This window comes from Epinephelus moara, chromosome 11 (assembly GCF_006386435.1).
Source record: "Epinephelus moara isolate mb chromosome 11, YSFRI_EMoa_1.0, whole genome shotgun sequence".
Taxonomy (NCBI): Eukaryota; Metazoa; Chordata; class Actinopteri; order Perciformes; family Serranidae; genus Epinephelus; species Epinephelus moara.
The window spans coordinates 5,236,052-5,259,033 of record NC_065516.1 but is presented as its reverse complement, the minus strand read 5'-3'; the positions used below and the strand labels follow the sequence as shown (position 1 = coordinate 5,259,033).

The window sequence follows — 22,982 nt, the reverse complement described above, 5'->3', positions numbered from 1 at the left end:
GTGATAATTGTCAAGTCTGATGATTGTGCAGTGGTTAATGTGATCGTCTTGATTTCAGCCTACAAGAGCTGCCGTGGTCCTGCTAGATGCCTCCTGCTGTTATCATTAGTCACACTTCTACTGTTATTATACACGTATGATTATTGTCACATACCGTATATTTCCAAAAAGTCGCCTGGTGGCATAAAGCGCCAGCCGCCATTTTGCGTATTAAACGCTGGGGCGATTATTTCCTCATTCATTGCCTCAAGGAGGGACAGCCCTGCAGGCAGAGAGAGAGCAGCTCGCGACGGCTGCTCTCTCTCTGCCTGCAGGGCTGAGGGACTGTTTGCGCTTTTACGCACAGGTCGGCGGTGAAGTGGCACACATGACTCATGCTACGGACGGACGGACGGATGGACGGACGGTCAGACAACCACGTATCTAAAACAGATAATACATCTGGCTACATCTTTCCCACATCAAATATCCGTGATCACCTACACCCGCGTGCGTAAAAGCGCGCACAATTCCATGTCCTCTCACCGCGGATGCTGTGATTTGATGGCCCGGTACTCATTGTAGCCCACTCTTATGAGACCCAATAATAATAATAGCCTAATAATAATAATAATAATAATAATAATAAGCTACTGTGGACCTATATGCCATGCCTTTTAATAAAATTACCAGAGGAGTTCGCTGAAAAGTAAAGTCCTGAAATCCAAATAGTAGCCCGGGCGTTTATTTCACAAAATTGATTTTGACCCCAGGCATTTAAAAGAACCAGGGGCTATTTGCTCAGGGCTTTTATTCTGTTTTGGGTTTGTTTTTGCACCGACCTGCACCAGGCCGTTATTTGGTTACAGTTCCTGTCCAGTATGTTTTTAGTGCAAAAATACTGTAAGGTAGGGGTGAGTTCTTGTACAAAAATCTCTAAACGTTTAGAGTGGGTCATTTTTTTCATGTACACGTGTACACGGGTTTCACCACTGGGTGGTGCTATTGCATTATACCAGTAAAGCCCCAGTTATCTGAATACCAACCGAATGGGCCATTTAACCAGTGGTTACAGGCCGCCACACCGAAATATCGCCATTCCGACGGTCCGCCATCCCGAATTCTGGTCCCTGAGTCCTGACAGTAAGCTATGGCGAGCCTGTAGAAGCTGTATTCCCCATATGTCAGCGATTTTCACCGGGGACGCACGCAAGTAATTCAGGCTGACATTACCTGCTTTTCAGCGAACTCCTCTGGTAATTTAATTTAAAAGGCATGGCCCACAGTAGCTTACTATTACTATTATTATTATTGGGTCTTACAAGCGTGGGCTACAATGAGTACCGGGCCATCAAATCACAGCATCCGCGGAGAGAGGACACAGAATTGTGTGCGCTTTAACGCACGCGGGTGTAGGTGATCACGGATATTTGATGTGGGAAAGATGTAACCAGATGTATTACCTGTTTTAGATACGTGGTTGTCTGTCCGTCCGTCCATCCGCCCGTAGCACGAGTCATGTGCACCACTTCACCACCGACCCGTGCGTAAAAGCACAAACAGTTCCTCAGCCCTGCAGGCAGAGAGAGAGCAGCCGTCGCGAGCTGCTCTCTCTCTGCCTGCAGGGCTGTCCCTCCTTGAGGCAATGAATGAGGAAATAATCGCCCCAGCGTTTAATACGCAAAATGGGGTCAAACCTCCGGCGGCTATTAGATGCCTGGCGGCTATATGCCACCAGGCGACTATTTGGAAATATANCACAATCATCGACTTGACAATTATCACAGGAAAACAATCTTTGGTTATATCGAGATGACGAGATAATTAATTCGTTATCACGAGAAAACAGTCTTTGTTATATTGAGATAGCGAAATAATAAGTCGTTATTACGAGGTAACAGTGCACAAAAAAAGCAAAAAAAAATACATGGCCGTTCTCGTATTCCGTACTGGACAGCTATGTTGTCTATGTAGCCTAATAATACGTCGGTTATGCCCAGGTATTGCATCAAATGTGTTTTAAGACATTTTTGCTTAGTTCACCTTATTGTCTATTTGTTTCATCGTGTTTCATGGACACGGCGATGTGAATAGCGCTGTTTCAGCTCATTTCTGCTCACTTTTGACGACTTTCGGGTCTGTTTTCCTCTGCTGAATGAAACCATGGCGACACGAAATGCGGGTACCTTATTGGTGTAGTGTGATCATGTGACGGCCGTGCCACCACTCGCGTACCAAATCTCATTACGCTCAGGCGGAACAGATCATTACGCTCAGACAGAACAAGTGCTGAATTACGACCCCGATCACAGGACTCTTGCGGGGTTATGAGCTACGAACTCCCGCGCTACGAACTCCCGCTGATTAGCTGAACATGTATTGATCTTTTTTATGAAGTAAAGATCGTGTAGTTCCCAGATGTCGGAGCAGAAATCAGTTTCTGTGAGACTTTTTCTGATTCACCTTACGGCCTAAATTTCCCTCAGTGGAAACAAAGCTTGAATTTACTTGTGTTTCACAGATAAGAAACAATAAATTGTGGAGACAGTAAAGCCTTCACTAAAACAGCATTTTAAGTCTTGGGTGTGATTTATCCTTCAGGGATTTATACTTTAGGATTTATCCTGGCTTCATATGAGCAGAGGAAATCTCCGCTAGTTGCTAGGCTAATGTATACAGTGTAAAATGCCATAGGCTGGCGCTAATAACGTTAGCATGTTGTATTTGCTCGGAAAACGTGTTTAGTATAAGACAGTTGTTTTGTCGGTGAATCTTGTGAGCTATAATGGAACCAAATTATGTACAGTTACCTTTGTTACATGTTGCTGTTGTCCCTGGTTTTATATGAGAAGAGGAAAAGATCGGTAGATGCTAGGCTAATTTATACAATGTGAAATGCCATTGAAATTGTCTCCATTAAGCCATATTTAATGTGTGTTTTGAATCAACAATATAAATAAAGTTTGATTTGAACTAAACTTTACAGCACTTAACACAGTCCTCCACCGCCGACTAGCGTTTTGTTGATGTAACTGCAGAGTGACACAGACACCACCGCAGAAGTAAAAATAACGTGCAGATTTTTTTTCCCCACGACTAATCGATTAGTTCAAGATTATGTGCGACTTTAGTCAACCAAAATTTTTTTTGGTTGACTACAGCCCAACTAATCACCCATCGTTAGCTTAAAGGTAGGATCTGGAGGATTTTCAAACAAAACAAAATATAGACATATACAAATGAAATCCTGCTTAATCATCACCTATGGGCTACTACTCATGTGTGGTGGTGACTCTGTTTGCAGAGCTCCTGCCCTTTAACTGTATTTTGATGTTTTTGTGAGCTCGGACCGCTTCTGGGCGGAGATTTCCCCAGCCAATGAGAGAGCGCAGGTGCCGTGCCCGAGCGTGCACCAGCGCGAGCCTTGCCTGAACCTCTTCTGTGAAGCCTTCTTCCATACCTCCGGGCTCCGTACACCCGGGAGAATTGAGCCTGATAGGAGGGGCCAAATTTGAATGTGTGTTTACAAACAGCAACTGGAAAATCCTCCAGACCCTACCTTTAAGCATGTCTGCATTGCATAAATTAGCCCTAGCGGCTAGTGGACATTTTTACTCTACTCACAGTTTAACAGATTATGTGTAACGTCATTATTATTCTTACTCACCGGTGGTTAAAGTCGCTGCATCTCCTGACAGAACAGCTCAGTAGAGTTTCAGTCTGCATGCATGGTTTTTCAGCTGAACATTGTTAAAACAGAGCAGCTGATGTTGCTGAAGCAATAAGTTATCAGAGTGAGACGCGCATCCAGGCAGGTAACGTTGCGTCGTGTTTTATCTAGTAACATCGTTATTTACATACAGCATGAGCTCTGTCTGTTGTCCTGTATTTTCTCCGAAATCCAAAATATTTCCACTCTGCTGATTTATTCCCGAGTAAATAATGTTATCCTCATGGTCTTTCTCTTTGCTGCTTTCCATCTGCCTGCTGTTTGATGGTGACACAGACTTTGAAAATAAAAGCCTATGCAAAAAATGATCATGTGGATTGATGTTTTCACTTTGCATCAATGATATTGGATCGTTGATCATTAAATCAATATATCAATCTAGATCGACAGGTCGTTACATCCCTAGTTGGTACTACTGGATTCCTTAGGACTTCTTGTTTTCTTATGATACCAGTATCATCACTCAGCCATCTATAGCCTTTGAAACACAGGTGGCGGCAAAAATAGCACATGATTAAAAAAAATAACGCTTATGTTCAGACCTTAATCACGTCACAGTTAATGCATTAACGCTGACAGCCCAAATATTTGGGGTCTTTGAAAAGTCATGGAAAAGTTTTGAAATTTCGTCCATGAAAATGTTTGCGGACCCAGGGTTTTGGACTGTTGGTTGACCAAAACAAGACATTGATGTCATCATAAAATTGAGTATTTCAGCTATGAGATACACTGCTGTTTAAAAGTAAAGTTGATGTTTTTCTTTTTTCCCTTAATAATAATGATTGTAACATAGAGATAAAAAAAACTGTATGATTGAGACACCAGGGATGTTATTGACATTTGAAAAAGAAGCAGAATGAAGTTAGTGGATGTCTCCACAGTGTCTTATGACAGGGCAGAATACTGTGTGAACTTGGATGTTGAATTTGTTTTCAGTGGCAGTCAATCATTATTGAACCACACCTGGGTTCTAAATATTGAGTCAGTCCTATGTAGTAGACTCACTGGTTCGACTGAAGGGGTTTTAACTGTCAGTGTGTGATCTGCAGGGCTCGACAGTGCGAGCGTTTCACTCACATTTGCGACTAAAAATAGGTGTGTGCGAACTGTAAAAAATATTTAGGGGCACATGTGCGCATAAAAAAATCAGCCGAAGCAGCCTGTATTTTTGTCAATAAAAAAATATGATAATCTAACCGCAAATGTTGGAGGAACTCCAGCCGCCTTCCCTCTTCCCTCTTCCCCGTGTGACACGGTTAAGAACCACACCGCCCGCGGAAGCGGCGCGAATAGCCTCAAAGCGCCGAGAAGTGAAGCCGCACCGCGCAGCTCCGCCACCGGCCCTGCAGTGATCATTTCGGCGTCTGGTCTATTTTCTGCGCGAGCCGCGAGCGAATGTGTCAAGCTGGGTAGTTACCCATGATGGAAAAACAGCCCCAAATGTGACGGAGACAACAGCTGGGAGCAGAACCGCTTGTCAACCAGCGTGGAGAAATGCGCGTCTGATATAAACAGAAGTGCTCTGGCTCGCGGGAGAATTTCGGTGCGCTGCGCTTCGCAGGCAGGGCAGGCCCTGGCGTTATGGCCGGTTTTCCAAGCCACTGTCGGCACAGTGAATATAAGTCCCACTGTCGGCAGCGTGGAAATAAGTCAAAGTGTGGAGGAGACGGACCGGGAAAAGCGGCGGACCTCCGGGAAGGCCTGCTCCGTTCTCCCCGCAGTTAGGGACCGTTCGCCACGGTACCGCTGCTGGGCAGGGTGGAAATAAGTCCTGCAGAGTTTCAGAGGACCTGGAGAATGTTTTAGGATAGTAATAACATTATATAAGATAATCATATTGCAAAGATAATATATATAAGATAATAACATTAAAGACAAAATTAAATTGCAATACTTTTTCAAAACTTGATGATTTTACCTTTCTGTACATTTTGTATACAAATTCATTAAATAATTTTGCTTGTAAATGTCTATTTGCATCACGTTTATTACGGAAAACACATTATTTGATCAATTTACATTGTGCCCCTAAAGTTCTTTGTGCGCTCCTTACTTTTTCAACTTAGGAGCACATGTGCTCCTTGGGAAAAAAGTTAGCGTCAAGCCCTGGTGATCTGTTCAGCTGACTAACCTTCTTTTTCTTTTGTGAAGTTTGAAGAAAATAGAGCGCTGATACTTGAGCTATCAGAAACATTTGGATCAGTGTATCCCTACAGTCCAGCTGGAAAGGTGTCTTGAATACATATAAGAAATCAGATAAGTGTAGAAAACCAACAGTCAGTGATTTTCTTTTAACTGAATTCACTGAATGTTTTCCTCTCTGTCACCAGATTGGTGAGATTAGCCACCATTCCCAGTCTGACGTTCCACACCACAACCTCTCCAACGATGGGTGAGTATCTGCTGCAGCCCTGTCACCTCAGTCCACTTGGACCCTAAAAATGTTCTTTTTTCACTGTAATTGACTCTTCACTAAGTCCTGCCCCTGGACGCAGACTTGCCAGTCATAGCGTATGTATTGGCCCAGCTCAGACCAGGGTTCAGCAGCTGCACAGTTGTGCTCCATTGACTCTGATGTAATTGTTTCAAATCGTCTCCTTTTTAAGGCTGGTTTTGTTGATTTCCAGCTAAATGTTATGCCTGGATCACATTGAGTGTTAATGATACTTGTAACCTTGAGAGGTTTGAAGAAGATATACATTTTCTCCTTTTCAAAACTAAAATCAAACCCTGCAAAGTGTAGGGTTAGCTAACTAGCTACTGAAGATATAGCCTACTGAATGTATGCTGCTTTTGCTTTTTAATGATAATAACAGTGGAAAAAAAGACCTACCCTGCTGTACAGGAACCAGTGAAGGGAAGCAGGGAAACTTTGCTGATATTGAGCCAGCTCTGTGTCATCACAGTGTGTAGATGAACAGTGTTTGGCTTCTCCTGGAGTTCCTTGCCTGTCCGATGGTGGAGGCCCAGGCGCTAGCGGCGGCATGGCAGAACGGAGGCCAAACACTGTTCATCTACATACTACTTTATGTTTGTTATTTCTGTTATGTGGTGGTTCACTTTTACACTGTTATCTGTTCGTTATCCTTTAGCCTTTAACTATCTTCATCTTTTGAACACTGTTTTTGCTGCTGAGTCAGTGTGACATTCTGGATGTATCCTTTAAACACATATTGTCAATATTTCCTCAGGGAGTACAGTTCATTACATTGTAGGCCCCATGCTCACTCTGACCACACAAAGGTATGTGGCTTAGGAAAAGGTCGATTTCTTTGAGGGGAGATGTGAGGAAGAGTTTGACTCACTGACTTGACACCACAGCTTGTCTGGTGTATTTACTTTACAGCTTAAATCATCAACCAATTCATCCATAAGTAACCACAGAAAACTCACTGTTAATTTCAGTAATTTATCAAGCACAACTTGTCAGGTTTTAGTTTCTCCAATATGAAGATTTGCTGATTTTATATCATTGTAAAATGAATACCTTTGTTTTTTTCTTTCTACTTTTTTTTAGACATTTTATATTAATGAATCAGTTTAATCTTTATCTGTTACTCATTTTTGACAGTTGGGACGAAACCTTATATTTCTGGGTTTTGATTTTTACTCTTCAATTATGCTGGAAAATAGATTTTAAAAGATCAGAGTCTTGAATATTAAACCTTCTAATAGGCCAACCTCACATTTTTGCAGCTGAAGACTTTTGTCAACACCATCGGGCACTCAAAAAAGTCTTCGTACCATATTAGAAAACATGAAAGAAATTTTCAGTGTTTTTGTTCTATTAAATATAAGACAATTTAATTATGTGTGTAATCAATCAATCAATCATATTTATAAAGCCCAATATCACAAATCACAATTTGCCTCACAGGGCTTTACAGCATACGACATCCCTCTGTCCTTATGACCCTCACAGCGGATAAGGAAAAACCCCCCAAAAAACCCTTTAACAGGGAAAAAAAACGGTAGAAACCTCAGGAAGAGCAACTGAGGAGGGATCCCTCTTCCAGGACGGACAGACGTGCAATAGGCTAGATGTCGTACAGAACAGATTAACATAATAAATTAATAGGGATGCACCGAATATTCGGTAACCGAATATATTCGGCCGAATATTGCAAAAAAACACACATTCGGTATTCGATGGAATAAGTTAAAAGTAAGGCCGAATAATAGCGGCGTGTTTTGATAACGCAATCAAACAGCGTGCGGTGACGGGCGGAGTAAAATGTCGGCAGTGTGGCGATCCGCCCGTCACTGCACTCGCATTTGCGACTAAAAATAGTTTTGAGTGAGCAAAATAGGCTTAAATCATTCAGCACGCTGTGTGAGCAACCTACAGATTTCAACCAGCAGCAGAAACGAGAGGCGAATCCCACCGGTTGTGGGTTGAACGGGGGTCACAGACACAGACAGTAATGCATTCCTGTCAAATACGGCGGCCATCGGCTTACCGGCGGCGGAGAAGTCGGCTCCAATAATATCCTCTTCTTGGCGTCATGACTGCCCAGAAGTACCTGAACGGCCGAGCCAGCCGAACACAGGTATGTGACGTGTCAGAGGAGAAACGAGCCGTTAACGGCCCACAAACCTCACCGCACTTTAGGGACTGTTCTTTACTTGTCAGGGGAGGAGGGTGGCTGGTTGATTCTTATTTTATTTATTTATTTTATTTTGATCATGTTAATCACTTATTGATGCTGTTTTTGAAGTATGAATAAGTCAATAAGTAATTTATTCCATTGAAATATCATTGATGTATTATAGAAAAGTGATTTATCTTTTTATAAATGACAAAAGGCACATCTGCCTCATTTTCGCTGTGGTATCGTGATACTACTCAGAACCATGATATTTTCATTGGTATCGTGCAGTGGGTCCCAATTTTGGTCCCAACTCTAATCTGGAGGGGGTTCATCTGCAAAAACTAATGAAAAACTAAACAACGATATTCAGTATTCGGTACTCGGTATTCGGGCAAGCGTTTAATATTATTCGGCTTTGGCTTCAGCCACAAATTTTCATTTTGGTGCATCCCTATAAATTAACAGTAATCCGTATGACAGAATAAGACAGAAAAAGAGAGAGAGAGACAGAAAGAGAGACAGACAGAGAGAGATGCAGGACAGACGCTAATGACAGTAGCTTACAACAACGTTAATGAAAGTAATAATATTATAATAATAATTATGGCTATTGTGGTACAGTATGTTGAAAGTATATATTAATATATGATAGTATACATATGTGATAATAATCATGTGTATAATAATAGTAATAGTATGACTAGAGACATATAAAATATAAAATAGTACAGAAACATTAAAAACCTGGAAGCACATCGAAAGCCACTTTGAACATAAATCTCTTTCTTTTTGATTGATTTGATTTTTACAGAAATCAGCTGTTACAGAAAAAACTCGAGACTTTGTGACCAAACTGACCAGCTTTCAAACTAAATAACAACAACTATCAAATACCTGTTTTCTATCAAGACATCATCAGTTGCAACCAGGGATGGCACAGTATATTGACATTCATTATTAGAAGATAAAAATGGAGCAACACGTAAGGGTCAGTCAATAATTCAAGAGAACTGAGTTATGTTACCTCCATCAGCATGGATGGCAGAGGTAAGATCTGACAGAGTTGACAAAAAGTTATATATTCATTAACTTCATAGCAGTCATAGTGAGGAACCAATTTATTTTTCACTGTTGTCTTAATGTTAATCAAAATACTAATTTTTAATCATTAATAATAATACACAAATATTATCTGCACCTCAACCCTGAGGACATTTTAAAATTGTTGATTGACTTTCTTAAAGATTCCCAGTTTGAGCAGACTTCTTGTTTGGATCATTATTGGTGATGACAGTAATGTCTGTGTGTGACTGCAGGTGCAACGGTGGAGCAGTTTGAGCAGGCCAAGAATAAATTGTCGACGCTGAAGAACGACCCGGGCAACGAGGTCAAACTGAAAATCTACGCTCTCTTCAAACAGGTGGGACATTTAGAGAGGCACTGTGAGACAGGTGTTCTCAGGTAATCAGAACCATTTATTGTAAAGTGAGATACAATATAAACTGGGACCAACAGCTGTTTTGCAGAATTGAGTGAAGCCACAGAGACAGAGCTGTCAGATTAAATCAATCAACAAAAGAAAACCTCGGCCCAGTTCCAACTAAAGGTCACAGCTTATTGGCTGCTCAGATACGACGCGTCTCCACTTCCTCCCACTGTATAAAAATCAAGCCAAAATCTCCAGATACAGCTGCTGCCATCTTGCAATGGTGACATCATAAAAATGATTAAAATCAGATAAACATTATTTTATTAGGTAAAACTGATGTTGACAAAGTTTTCCTTGGGGAAAATAATTTGCAGTCGGAAAAAAAGGTAATAAATCAAAATATATTGCAATATATTTTAACCCAATACTTGGCATATCGCAGTAATATTGTATCGTGACCTAAGTATCATGTTAATATTATATCATGAGTCCTCTGGTGAATTCCACCCCTGACCAGGGGGTGATCCGGATGTTTTGGCGTCACATTGAGGGAGCTGTCATGTCGTCTGTATAGCGGCTAAGCCTAAACTTAAAGTCACTGAGGGGCTGCATAGACAGGCTACTTAATAATGAACGTACTCGCCTTACCAAACCGACCGCTGCTCTTAGATGGAAACAAAGAATCCACTTCTTCTTCTTCTTTGCTGCATAATTTATTTATCACCATCATAGTCTTGAACGAAACATGCAAACATCCATAAATCTGTGTCCATATACCATTCAAATACATAAAGTTTACCAATACATAAGCCCCGTTTCGTTTTTGGAACCGAAAGTACCCTTCAGACTAAGGCTGACCAAAAAATTTGAAGCTTCGAAGCTTCGTTTGATGGCCCAGGATTCGATTGTGAAAAAAAAAATTGAATATTCGGCCTTTTTTTCTCCTGTTTTTTTGGGGGACCTTGAACGCAACACTAACCCCATTAGGCCGAGTAAAGAAGTCATCTGGTCTGATTGTTGCATGAATTGCATAAAAAAGTTTCACAGTGAATCAGAGAACAGGGATATTATTATTGCCACGGGTTATTTGAAATTGACAAAGGTATTCTTTACTGGTGAGTTAAGGGAGAATAGCTATCATGTAATTAAAAAAGAAAACATCTCCGACAAGGAAATAGAAAGCCCGATGTGCAATGAATGGAGACCTATTATCCTGCTTGAACACAGACGACTAAATTCTTTCAACAATGTGACTCAAAATAATGATAAAATAGATTTTATTGATGTAAAATAATATGCTGACGGGGACATTTTCCACCGGTCCGCTGCGCTCTGAGTCTGGTGTCAGTGACACATGCTGCTCTGAGTCGCGCATCTGTCTGCTTGTGCTGCAGTGCGCGCAGAGGGTTTTAATTTTTAGTGTTTTTAGCAACCAGAAGTGTTTTTTCGTTTGTGAATATTTTTATCTTTATTCTAGGGTTGCAAGAAACTACCTTTTCCTTTACTTCAGACATGGTACCTACACCCTAGCGTTTCCACTGCAAACCGTACCTTTAAATGTGGGTGGGGTTGTTGTCACTCACTGCTCCATCCAGCACTCACTGTATTTCCTTATTATTGGTGACACAGAGGGAAGTCAGTACCTCGTTTCTTGTCCACAGATCGAGGCTGCATGCTGACATTTTCAGAACAAAAAAGCTCAAAACAAAACAGGCTGCAGTGAGAGTCTCTCTCCTTTGGATATTTAAACATAGCGGGTTTGTGCATTTAGTCCTTCTCAGGCAAGCTCGGGGGTTTAAGGTGTGTTGATTGAGCCACATCGTCAGCTCGTGCATTGAGTAACATTACGAGTTAATGTTCCACCTTAAAAATCCTGGCAGTCGGCCCGGTGAATGAAGTTATTTTTTCCTCTGACTCCGGCTGCTGCAAGAGGCAATAAAACATCCTTTCATTGTATATTTACAGTTTACTAATTAAACTCTCCACAGTATGAACAGTGGCTTCTGCCTCAAAACCAGCCACAACTCAGCCCTGAGCAGAGTGACCCTCTGCTACTGACCAATCAACAGACTGCAGTGTTCACAGCTCCACCTTTTAGTACCAAATCTGTGTGCTAGGTACCCCAACAGAAGGGGTACCAAAAACGGTAACAGTTAGGAATGGTTCCAGTGGTACCATCCACAACTTTTCGCAGTGGAAATGGAACTGAAACGTAATGTACCATACTGCTCGGTGGAAACAGGGCTCTAGAGCACCGTACACCTCACTTAATGTGGTCTGGCGTTGCATTCAAAAAAACTATGTGTGCTCCCGTCGAGCAACACCTGTCTCTCAATCAATAGCTCCTACCTATATTGGCAGACACCCATACAGGACAAATCAGCAACTAGAACACATTTTACACCATGAATGGCTCCTTTTGTCTGTCTTTCTATAAAGTCTATGTTTATCACACCCACACAATTATACTGTCTGTGGTTTCGTACAGGCTACGTTACCTACAAGGCCACTGCCCTTAAAGGTGAAGGTCAAGGTACACATAGATATAGAAACATAGATACCTCGCCGCTGCTTTGTGTTGCTGCTATGTGTGTCTGCCAAGATCCGCAAGTAAGCAAATAGAGAATGCAGATGATTTGTAAATCCTTTTTGACCTATATTCACTTGAATTTACTAAATCCATCCATCCATCCATCCATTTTCGTAACCGCTTATCCTCTTGAGGGTCGCGGGGGGGCTGGAGCCTATCCCAGCTGACATTGGGCGAGAGGCAGGGTACACCCTGGACAGGTCGCCAGACTATGGCAGGGCTAACACATAGAGACAGACAACCATTCACACTCACATTCACACCTACGGACAATTTAGAGTTATCAATTAACCTATCCCCAACCTGCATGTCTTTGGACTGTGGGAGGAAGCCGGAGTATCTGGAGAGAATCCACGCTGACACGGGGAGAACATGCAAACTCCGCACTAGGGATGGAAATTGATAAGATTTTATTGATAGCAATGCCATTATCAATTCTGCCTATCGATCCGATTCTTTATCGATTCCCTTATCGATTCCTTTTCTGTGTAGAAAAAGTATACCTTACAGGTTTTTGGTGTCAACAAAATCTTTTTATTGAATTTCAAAACAAGACAGAAAAGTGCTTGTGAAGTAAACAAATATGAAATCGGTCACTGGATCCTAGATCTCTGGACATAAATAAAAATAAATAAATTAAAGTATTTCCATGGTCACTCACTGAATCCTAGATCTCTGGACATAAATAAAAATAAATCTCTGGACAGAAATAAAAATAAAGTATTTACATGGTCACTGGATCCTAGATCTCTGGACTGGACTGATTGGACTAATTAACAGTTCTTGCTCAAAAAGATAAGCATGTCAGCTTTTTCAGGGAGGATCCTTGATCTCTCTGGGCTAATTGTGTCTCCAGCTGTCGAAAAGACCCTCTCAGATGGCGTTGAGGATGCTTGAACACACAAATATTTACTTGACAGCACTGAGAGCAGGGGCAGTGTGTCTTTTTTCTGCCACCACCAGAGGGCAGGGTTGGCAGGAACAGGAATTGGAGGTAGGCCTCTGTACAACTGGACCTCATGCTCCACTCTGTCAATGACGGACTGGCAGGTCTGCAGTTTTGGACCGTCTGCTGCAGCTGCTGGTCCTCTACTGCAAACAGCTCCTCCAAGGCTGACTTTGGTTTCTTCACAGCAGGTGTAATCTGAAATTATATGACCATATTCTAATTTTAGTTTCATATTTTAATCCGTGCAATGCTCATGACATTTTTTGACACTTCACAGCAAAATGTTCTTTTTCCATTTGTGACAGTAATATGATATGATCATTATAGTGAACTGAGCTTAGCTTACATCTTCTTCCTCCTCTTCCTCTTCATCATCACACCATGGCTGACTCTGTCTGGCGACTGCCGCTTCTTGTTCTTGCTCTGATGGCTTAAGAAGAAACTGACCATGAGTATCAATTTTACATGTATAGAACAAGAGGAAAAATCACAATAGTAATATGCTATAATCAAATTACTATCATATCACCCTCTTCCTCCACTGCAGTATTTGCTGCTACTGCTGCTGCTCTTAATCGGTCCCAGATAGCATCTGTATCTTTTTTTATTTTAAACCTTGGGTCCATCGCCGTAGCCTCCTCCAGAAAGGCGTGGACTTCTTCATCCTTAATTCAAAAAAGAGAAAAGGAAAACACATCCATATTCAACTATCTGGGAAACATGATTGAATGTGAACTTATTTTAGTTAGTATCTGTGATAAATGTCATTTGTCACAGTACCTGGTATCTTGTGGAGAGGTCGCTCCAAATCTTGTCCTTTATCTTTCTGGAGAATGGAGAGTCCTCCTCCTGGACTGTGAAGGTGCCCTCCAGTTTCTCTACAATGGGCAGAATCTGCCCGCAGGTTGGACTCGTGTCACTGGAGACACACAGGGTGGATGTGTAGAGGACCTGCATTAGCTGCACAAATTCCTCCGCCTTTCTGAAGTCATGCACATCCATTTTCTCCACCACTCTGTAATAGTAGATAATTATATTTCATAATAATTAACAGTCCTTCCATATAGCATAATATTATGATTCAATAAGCCATATTGAAATAGTCACATAACCCCATCCTTACTTGTCCTTGCCACTCAGCTTCTTTAGCCATGGGTCCATCACTGCAGCCTGAATGGCGGGGAACTGCTCAAAAAATCTCTCCACCATTAAGTAGAGTGAATTCCACCGTGTTTTAACATCCATGATGAGGGCATGCTGGGGAAGATCTGAAATAAAGCAAAGTTACACAGACACCTGTATAAGTACATCACAGACATATACACACATAAACATTGTATAATAATCATTGGATTGTTTTAATTTATATTATTAGAATATAGTGAAAGGGTTGTATTGAAAAAGATTCTTACTGAGTAGTTGCTGCTTCTCTTTAAGCACAACTTTGGCCATGTGGGACCTCTTCACCCAAACCACCACTGCCCGGACTCTTGCCACCCAGTTTGAGACAGTTTGGCGCCTCTGAATCTTCCGTGCTGCAAGGTTCAGTGTATGGGCAAAACACCCAATCTTCTGAAGATTCATCTTCTTCATCGCCACTACCATGTTTGCCGCATTGTCCACCGTGGCTGCCACAACCTTCTCCCTAACTTTAAACTCATCTAAGATGCGTCTAATTTCCTCTGCCACTGCTTGTCCCGTCTGCGCTTCATATACAGCTTTCGTTTTGAGGACCCTGCCTTTGATTATACCTTCTCTATCTCTAATATAATGTACAGTGACAGTCAGACAGTGGTCCTGGTTTAGACTGGTCCATCCATCTGCTGTTATGGCCACCTTTGGAACTTCTTTGAGTTCACTTATTAAATTGTCCTTTTCAATATTATACCACGCAGGATCAGGTGGTTGGACAGCATATCTCTTGATGGGGGGGTTATATCTGGGGCATAGTTTCTTTGCCAGCTCCCTACAAAATGTTAAACTGATTAGAATAGATTATACAACTTAACATTCATCTATAGGAACATGCATAGATATATTGAACATCGACATTCATCACATTCTCATTATGAGTCATGATGTTTTTTTGTGCAATATTGCAATATTAATTAACAGACAGGCATGGCTGGCATTCAATAATAATTAATGATATCACCTCCTGTTGTTTGTAATTAACCCAAGACATCTGCTTTCATAACGTTTTATTATAAACCTTAACCTACCGGAATGCTGGCTCCTCCACTGTGGAGAAGGGGTGCAAACCCTTCACAATAAATTTAGTAAGTGTTTGGTGACACTCATCAATCTTGTCCTGCAACATTTTGCCCTGTTCTGCAAGTGTAAATGCCGTTTGCTGGCTAAATGGAGAGGGAGGGGGAGGGGGGCTGGGACGTGGAGGAGGGGCAGCGACACTGCTGGCAGCAGATGTACTCAGTCCACCGACGCTATCATCTAAAATGGATCAAATGAGAGAATATTTGTACAGTATTTGTTTTCGTCTATGTCATTAACGTTACAGAACCTGTCGCTGAAAGGGTTGTGCTAATGCTAACATATGGTACGTACCCTCACTGGCTCTGCTCTGCAGAGACGTTACTGCTGGAGCTGCACTCGTCCAGCGGAGATTGTTGAAAACACGGCACTCTTGGTATTTAATGCTGTGCGTCGACAAATGCTTCAACATGTTTGTGGCGTTACCACTTTTGCATGTAATTATCATGCTGTAGACATTGCATGTAGCGCTGTTTGCATCCTTTTTCGTGAAATGAAGCCACACTTTCGACCGCTTCTGTCTCTCCGCCATGATTACCTCTTTTTGTTGAGCTGAATGACGAGCGTATGTGCCATGACGTGCGGCACGTCAACGTAAAGAATCGGTTCGAAGATCCAACGTAATGAAAAGAATCAATAAGGGAATCGTTAAGCATAAAGGCTAATGATGTCGATGGATTAAACCAGTTGGAACCAGTTCTTAACAGGAACCGGTTCTCGATTCCCATCCCTACTCCGCACAGAAGGGCTCCCTCCTGGGATTGAACCAGGAACCCTCCTGCTAACTACCACATCACTGTGCTCGATGTATCTTCTGAGTCTTGCAGCGAAGACAGCACCACAGTCCTCAGCCTTCACTGGTTCTCCCTTTTGGTCGAGTGGTGAGAGCTTTGCTTTGGACTCAGCAAGTCGGACTTGGATGCCTTGCTCGGTCTCCCATCTGAAGTACACCACAGTTCCATAGCTCTGGTCACTTCCATCAGAGAATGTTATTCCGCAGGGTCTTCCAATCCTTTTGACCGGTGTGAGGCTTCTGTGGAAGGTGATTTGGTTGAGGCATGTGTATTCCTCAAACAGGTGGATGGCTTCATCTCTCAGTCTTTCAGACAGAGGTTTGTCCCACGTGTCTCGGGTCAGAGTTTTGCCTCCAGCTTCTTGAAAAGCTTTTCTGACTAGAATGGCTCCCTTTTGTTTGGCAGGTGTTACAAGGCCTATTGGGTCATACAAGCTAGCTACTTGGCTAAGCAGTTGTCTTGTAGTCAGTGGGTTTGGAGTTTTTTCTCTCACCTCTTCTCCGAGGACATTTTGGCTGATTCTCATCTTCTTTCTTCTCTTTAAGAAGTTGATTGATGATGTCTGATTCGACAAGGTAGCCGACTCCAAGGGCTTTGTTGTCTCCTTCTCTCATTTGGTTGGGGAGAAAGAAGACTTGATCTGATAAAACTGGATGTTCTGACGCATGCTCCTGCCTAGGGATGTCCCGATCCGGCCGCCGATATTAGCAAAAAACGTGCATCGGATCGGACTGCATGGAAAAATGCCGATCCCAGAACTCCGATCCAGTTTTTCCAGCCAGCCCAGCGCTCCGCAATTCAAGCAGTCCATTCCAGTGATCCGCTCCAGCACTTACTATCAATCCACCAGGCCAGCATGCAGACACACACGGAGGGAAGGGTAGGAAGAGTAGCGGTCAATTTAGTTAACTGACTAGGCCTATTTGTTTTCTGCTCTGGTTTTTTGAGAGTGATATTTTTATTTGTTTTACACTCGTACTGTTTAAGTAAAGAGCACTGATGGCATTGTTTTGGGCAGTGAAATAGTGAAATTGGAGCCATGGATGGACTATTGGTTGTTTAAACAGTTGTACAATATTGTGTGTGGTTTTTGTCGCCTCTGTTGGTCCCAGGAAACAGTAGCACCAGGCTGGCACTGACACTACAAAAATAACTGAAAAGGAAAGGCTGCATTGTTTGTTAAATGTCAACAATGTCTTGTGGTGTTAATCTATTTTTTATTTATTAGGGGGGCAAAGCACAAGTGTGTGGAGTCTTGCTGCTATTTTAATTTCAATGTTAGACATTTTAAAGATTTCTTGTGTTGATTTATTTTCTATTTATTAAGGGGCCAAAGCAGCCAAAGCAAACCAGCTATATTTTTTATTTAATGTTAATGTTCAAGTTTAAAGTTTGTTTATTTAACCCTGTTAACAATAAACGGGTCAGTTTCTCATACCAACTGTTGTGGATCATTCTAACTAACCCGATTAAGTAGTTGTTCTTGTTAGAGTAATATTGCTTCATCAAACCTTTTCTAACATGACTGACAACAAAATCAGTGAATATGTATAATACGCGCTTGGATCGGATCAGTATCGGCCAAAACTCATGGCTGTAATATCGGTATCAGATCGGAAGTGAAAAAGCTGGATCGGGACATCCCTACTTCTGCCTCCCACTTCGGCCTGACCGGACCCACGGCTTGAGGAAGAATCCACCAGCCTTCAGGATTTCTTCAACTGTTTTGGTGGTTTTGTTTAGCTTTCCCAGGTCATTACTGGATGTCAGGATGTCATCTACATAGGAATCCTTTTCAAGGATCCTACGCTCCTCCTCCAGGTGAGTGAACTTGGGCAGCTTTGCTGTCTCTCGCATGAACAATTGTGCGATGCACCCTGCTGGTCGATCACCAATGTTGACACTGGTGATGGCAAATTTTACAATTTCTCCATCTTCACTGTCTCTCCAGAGAAATCTGAGGAGGTGCAACTCCAGATCTTCAAGCCACACAGAATTGCACATTTTCTTGATGTCGCCCAGGGCAGCATGGACTCCTCTTCTGAACCTTAGTAGCACTGCTTGGATGGGATTGAGGACATCAGGCCCTTTCAGAAGGAGGTCATTCATGCTGAGCCCTTTAAACTTCTGGCTGCTGTTCCATACCATTCGCACAGGTGTTGTGATGGAGTGTGGGTTTGGCGCCACCAAGTGGCTGACGTACCATACTGGGCCTTTCCAGTCGGCAATGGTCTCTTTGGTGAGTTTCTTTGCTGCTTTTCTTTCCACCATCTCATGGACTTGAATTGTGTATGCCACATGCCACTCCGGTTCTTTCTTGAGCTGTCTCTCTGTTCTCAGAAAAGTGGCCTCCACTGCACTCCTGTTGTTGTGCAGGGAACTTGGATCTTCAATCCAGGGATATTTTGTGTCCCAGTGAGGCTCATGACTGTTAGCATCTGCTTTGACATAGGTGAGACCTTGTCTGATAATCTCCAGCTCTCTTTCCTCACTCAGAGTCATGTCTTTGCCTCCTGGTTGACAGTTACCCCACTGGCATCCTCCACACTTGGGTTCACAGGCTGCTCCGATGCTGTCCCATCTCCACCAGTCTAAGAACTCTCTGCCAGCAACTGTGCTTTTGGTTTCAGCTTTGAATTCTTGCATCTCAGCAATTTCTTGATACTTCACTGCTGTGGTTCTCAGCGATCGAGCAAAGTGAGTCCCAGAATTGTGCAGAGCCATGTCCACTACTTAGCAGAGGTCTGGATGTGCTCCGCCAACTGTCTTTCCTAATGGGCTTTCCCAAAGGACAAGATCTCCTACTACCTTTACTCTTTGTGGAGTGAGTCTTCCTTCACGGTGGCTGATGAGAAGCTCAATGTGCTCTGGTCTGTGAAGGTCTTCCAGGTTGGTGTCAGGGAAGAACCTCTTGAGTTGTTGCGGTTTGATTACTCTGTGCACTTTTGCAATTTCATCCAAGCTATAGCAGATAAGCTCATGGGCTCTCTCCGTGTCTCTAGGTGTCTTGACTCTCACCTTGAGTAAGTATCTTTTGGTCTTTACCTTCATGGCCATGCCTCAGACTCCATGGACAACAAGCGTGATCTTTCACTTCGTAGATTCAGTCTTCTGGCAGCTCTGTGAGTGATGTAGTTGGTATCTGATGCCAAGTCAATGAGAGTCCCAGTTTTCTGTCCTGCATTGGTAGTTACTTCCAGAAGCATAAGAATAACTGGTAACTCACATGTGTTTGAGTCCATCACTCCAGGTAGGTTCTTTTCAGTGCAGTGTGATTTTGCGGCCATGTTGGTGAAAGTTTTCCTGGGGTGAGCTCAAATATTAATTTCTCTTGCTCCTCTGTGAGTGTTTGCCTTCTGGTGCTGGGTTTTCCCACTTTCTCAGATTCTTTCCTTTTGAAGTCTCCTTTCAGGCGAAGAAAGAAATGGTGGTCTGTGGAGCTTCCTCTCTTGCAATCTCTGTTCCTGCACAGGTAAGTGTCCGTACATTCATCATCTTCTGCATGACATACAAGGCATCTTTTGCATGCTCCCAGCTTTTCAACAGCATTTAGCTCCTCGGCAGGCTTTAGTTCTTTGAACCGCTTGCAAAAGAAAATCTTTTCACGGTGCCTTTAATCTCCACAGACAACACATCCTCCTTTCCTTGTGGACTTTGTGGAGGCATACTTCTTCTCCATGTAAGTAGGTTTCTTTTCAGATTTCTCACTTAGACCCAGTTGATCTAGTTTTTCTAGAATGTCCTCTTGAGTCTTTAAGACTGTAAGAAGGCTGTCAAAGTGATTGTCTGGTGTGACACCGTTTCTTGGATTGACCATGAATGTGAGCCAGTCTCTCTTCATATTGTCTGACAGTTTGCTGTCAATAGATTTGATCACCAGGGGATTCTTGATAGCTCCGGTGCTTTCAAGCTCGGTGAGGTCATTCAGGGGCTTTTCTACAGTTTGGATTAAGTCAGTTACCTTCCTTGGCTGGTGTGACTTTAAAGGAGGGATTTTCTCCAGGTCCTCAATTATTTCCAAGGCAATTGTCGACTTGTTTCCATACCTGTTTTCAAGTACTCTGAACATGTCTTCAGCACTGTTGTATGTTGACAGGTGCAGGTCTCTGCATATTCTCTCGTCCACACTGTCAAGGAGTTGGAACTTCTTTACTTCCACTGAGCTGGTCGGCTCTCCCTGCCTTTGCAGGTTCTCCCAGTCTCTCTTCCATCTGTGGAAAGTCCTCTTAAACCCAGTGAATTTGGGTAGACCTGTTGGCTTTATTCTCACCACTGGTTGGGGAACTGGCATAGGTTGAGTCTCTCTTCCTCTTCTTTCCCCCTCTGCAATTCTTTGTGCAGTGAGGAATTGACCTATGGCTAAGCCCCGCCCTCAAACGCGTTGAGCCAATCACAGTGCGTATAGCCATTTCCATACACTCGGACATTCTCTGCCTGGACGTCCATTGAAATGCATTACAGAAAGTAAGTTTCGTTCGGTTTTATGAGCTTTTTCTGAGATTTGAAGTTTAAAAATGTTCAAACGGTGTGCATAGGGTACATGCAAGTCTGACACAAGGTATTTTGAGAGGCTGGGTGACGGGGTGTATTTTTTACCCTTTCCTAAACCACATCTCAACTGAGAAAAGTTTCTCCTTTGGATAAAGTTGTGCAGACCTCCGCCGACGAACCCATTCATTATGTATGTGCTACCGCGGCGCAAGAGCGCACCGCTCGGCCGCCGAGCTGAGCGGCACGTGAGAGGGCGCATGCCGTGGCGTCTGCCTGCGCTCGAATTGAAATGTTTTTAATTTCACTGCAACGCGCTGTGACGACACCTCGGCGCGTCCAATAGCAGAGAAGAGTCTGAAGTAGACCCAGAAGCGGTCACCATGGAGCTGTAGCTCCTGAACGAGCCTGTACTCCCCCAAATCCTGTCTTGTGCACCTTGCTCTCCGCTTGCTCTGCGCCTTACCCCGCGGTGGGCGCCGCAAAGGGCACTCTGTGTGAAAGAGGCTTAAGTCCTGCAGAGTTTCAGAGGACCTGGAGAATGTTTTAGGATAGTAATAACATTATATAAGATAATCATATTACAAAGATAATATAAGACAATAACATTGAAGACAAAATGAAATTGCAATACTTTTTCAAAACTTGATGATTTTACCTTTCTGTACATTTTGTATACAAATTCATTTCAATCTACAATGTTCAAAATTTTCTTCCGGGTGTGTGTGTGTGTGTGTGTGTGTGTGTGTGTGTGTGTGTGTGTGTGTGTGTGTGCGTGTGTGTGTGTCCATAGTTTCCCAAAATCCTGTGGGAAACACTGACTTATCTGTAATTGCAGAGATAACAAAGGTTGGCAAACGTTATGCTGAATGATTCAATGCAAATACTGTAGCACCAAACTAACGGAGAGACACTCTTGGTAAAGATGGTAAAAAAGCCATTATCCTTTTCTCATATTCTGAGCCAAAAACCTTAACTTCAGTGGTACTTTGATGCACCAAAATTTGATCGTTGTGTCTCCAAAACTCATCAATTCCCTCCTGCGAAATGCCGTGTACTGTGACACCTGCCATAACGCCGGTCACTGAATGTTGATATTTTGTCCAAGTGAGTGGAGGGGGGCGTGGCTTAGTCATAGGTCAATTCTGCCCTCCTGGCTTCGAGGTTGTTGCCGAGTGCTCTCAGGTCCTTTACTCTGCCTTCCAGGCGTGCTGTCTGATCATGTGGGATCCACTTTTCCCAGTCTTTCAGGCTTGCACTGCATCTTGGACAAGCCTCTTCACTCCTTCCAGCTGCAGTTCATAACCGTCTCTATAGATAGCAGTGATGGGCTTTGCATGAGCTCTTTCACAGGCTATTCCTGCTTCTTGGATTGCAGAGTTTACCTCATCTTCACCATATCTTGGCCAGAGGTTGGATTGGACTGCTTTCCGGAATTCATCAAGTTTACGTCACACTCTGTCATTGTCTTTTCAAGCTCATCTTGCTGGTGCTTGTCGAGCTTGACTTCTTCACCCTCATCAGTTTCAGTTTCAAAGTCTGCCAGTAGGCCAGCCCTGTATTCATAATTTGTATCGCTGACATGCCTTGCAAGGTAAGTGAGCTTGCTGAACTCTTCTTGTAGTTCATGCTTGATCATGCTATCTGCAGCTTTGCTCAGGTAGTTCGCTTGTTTGGTGAAGACAGTTTTAGCTAAGGTTCTCTCTTGCTTCAGTTGATTGACTGTTTTCCCAAGGGTTTCCTTTGCCATGGTGAAGAGTTTCCAGTCAATTCTTCCTTCGCGTCGACAGCTTGCTTGACTTCAGGCCTTTGATCCTTGTCTTCACTGCCACGCTGGTTATCAACTGTCAAGTTGTGCTTTAGAAAGCACACAGTGTNAGACAGTTTTAGCTAAGGTTCTCTCTTGCTTCAGTTGATTGACTGTTTTCCCAAGGGTTTCCTTTGCCATGGTGAAGAGTTTCCAGTCAATTCTTCCTTCGCGTCGACAGCTTGCTTGACTTCAGGCCTTTGATCCTTGTCTTCACTGCCACGCTGGTTATCAACTGTCAAGTTGTGCTTTAGAAAGCACACAGTGTGTGTACAAATATATATATATATATATATATATATATATATATATATATATATATATATATATATATATATATGCATATATGTATA

The 22,982-nt window shown here is 42.8% G+C and overlaps 1 protein-coding gene across 1 annotated transcript in view; it reads left to right on the top strand.

Annotated features, from left to right (window-relative positions):
• eci2 (enoyl-CoA delta isomerase 2) overlaps positions 1–22,982 on the top strand; it is a 103,341-nt gene that overhangs the window by 5,409 nt on the left and 74,950 nt on the right. The window contains exons 2-3 of the mRNA XM_050056508.1: positions 6,040–6,101; positions 9,618–9,721. Of these exons, the coding sequence (XP_049912465.1) occupies positions 6,040–6,101; positions 9,618–9,721 (166 nt within the window). The remainder of the gene's footprint in view (positions 1–6,039; positions 6,102–9,617; positions 9,722–22,982) is intronic.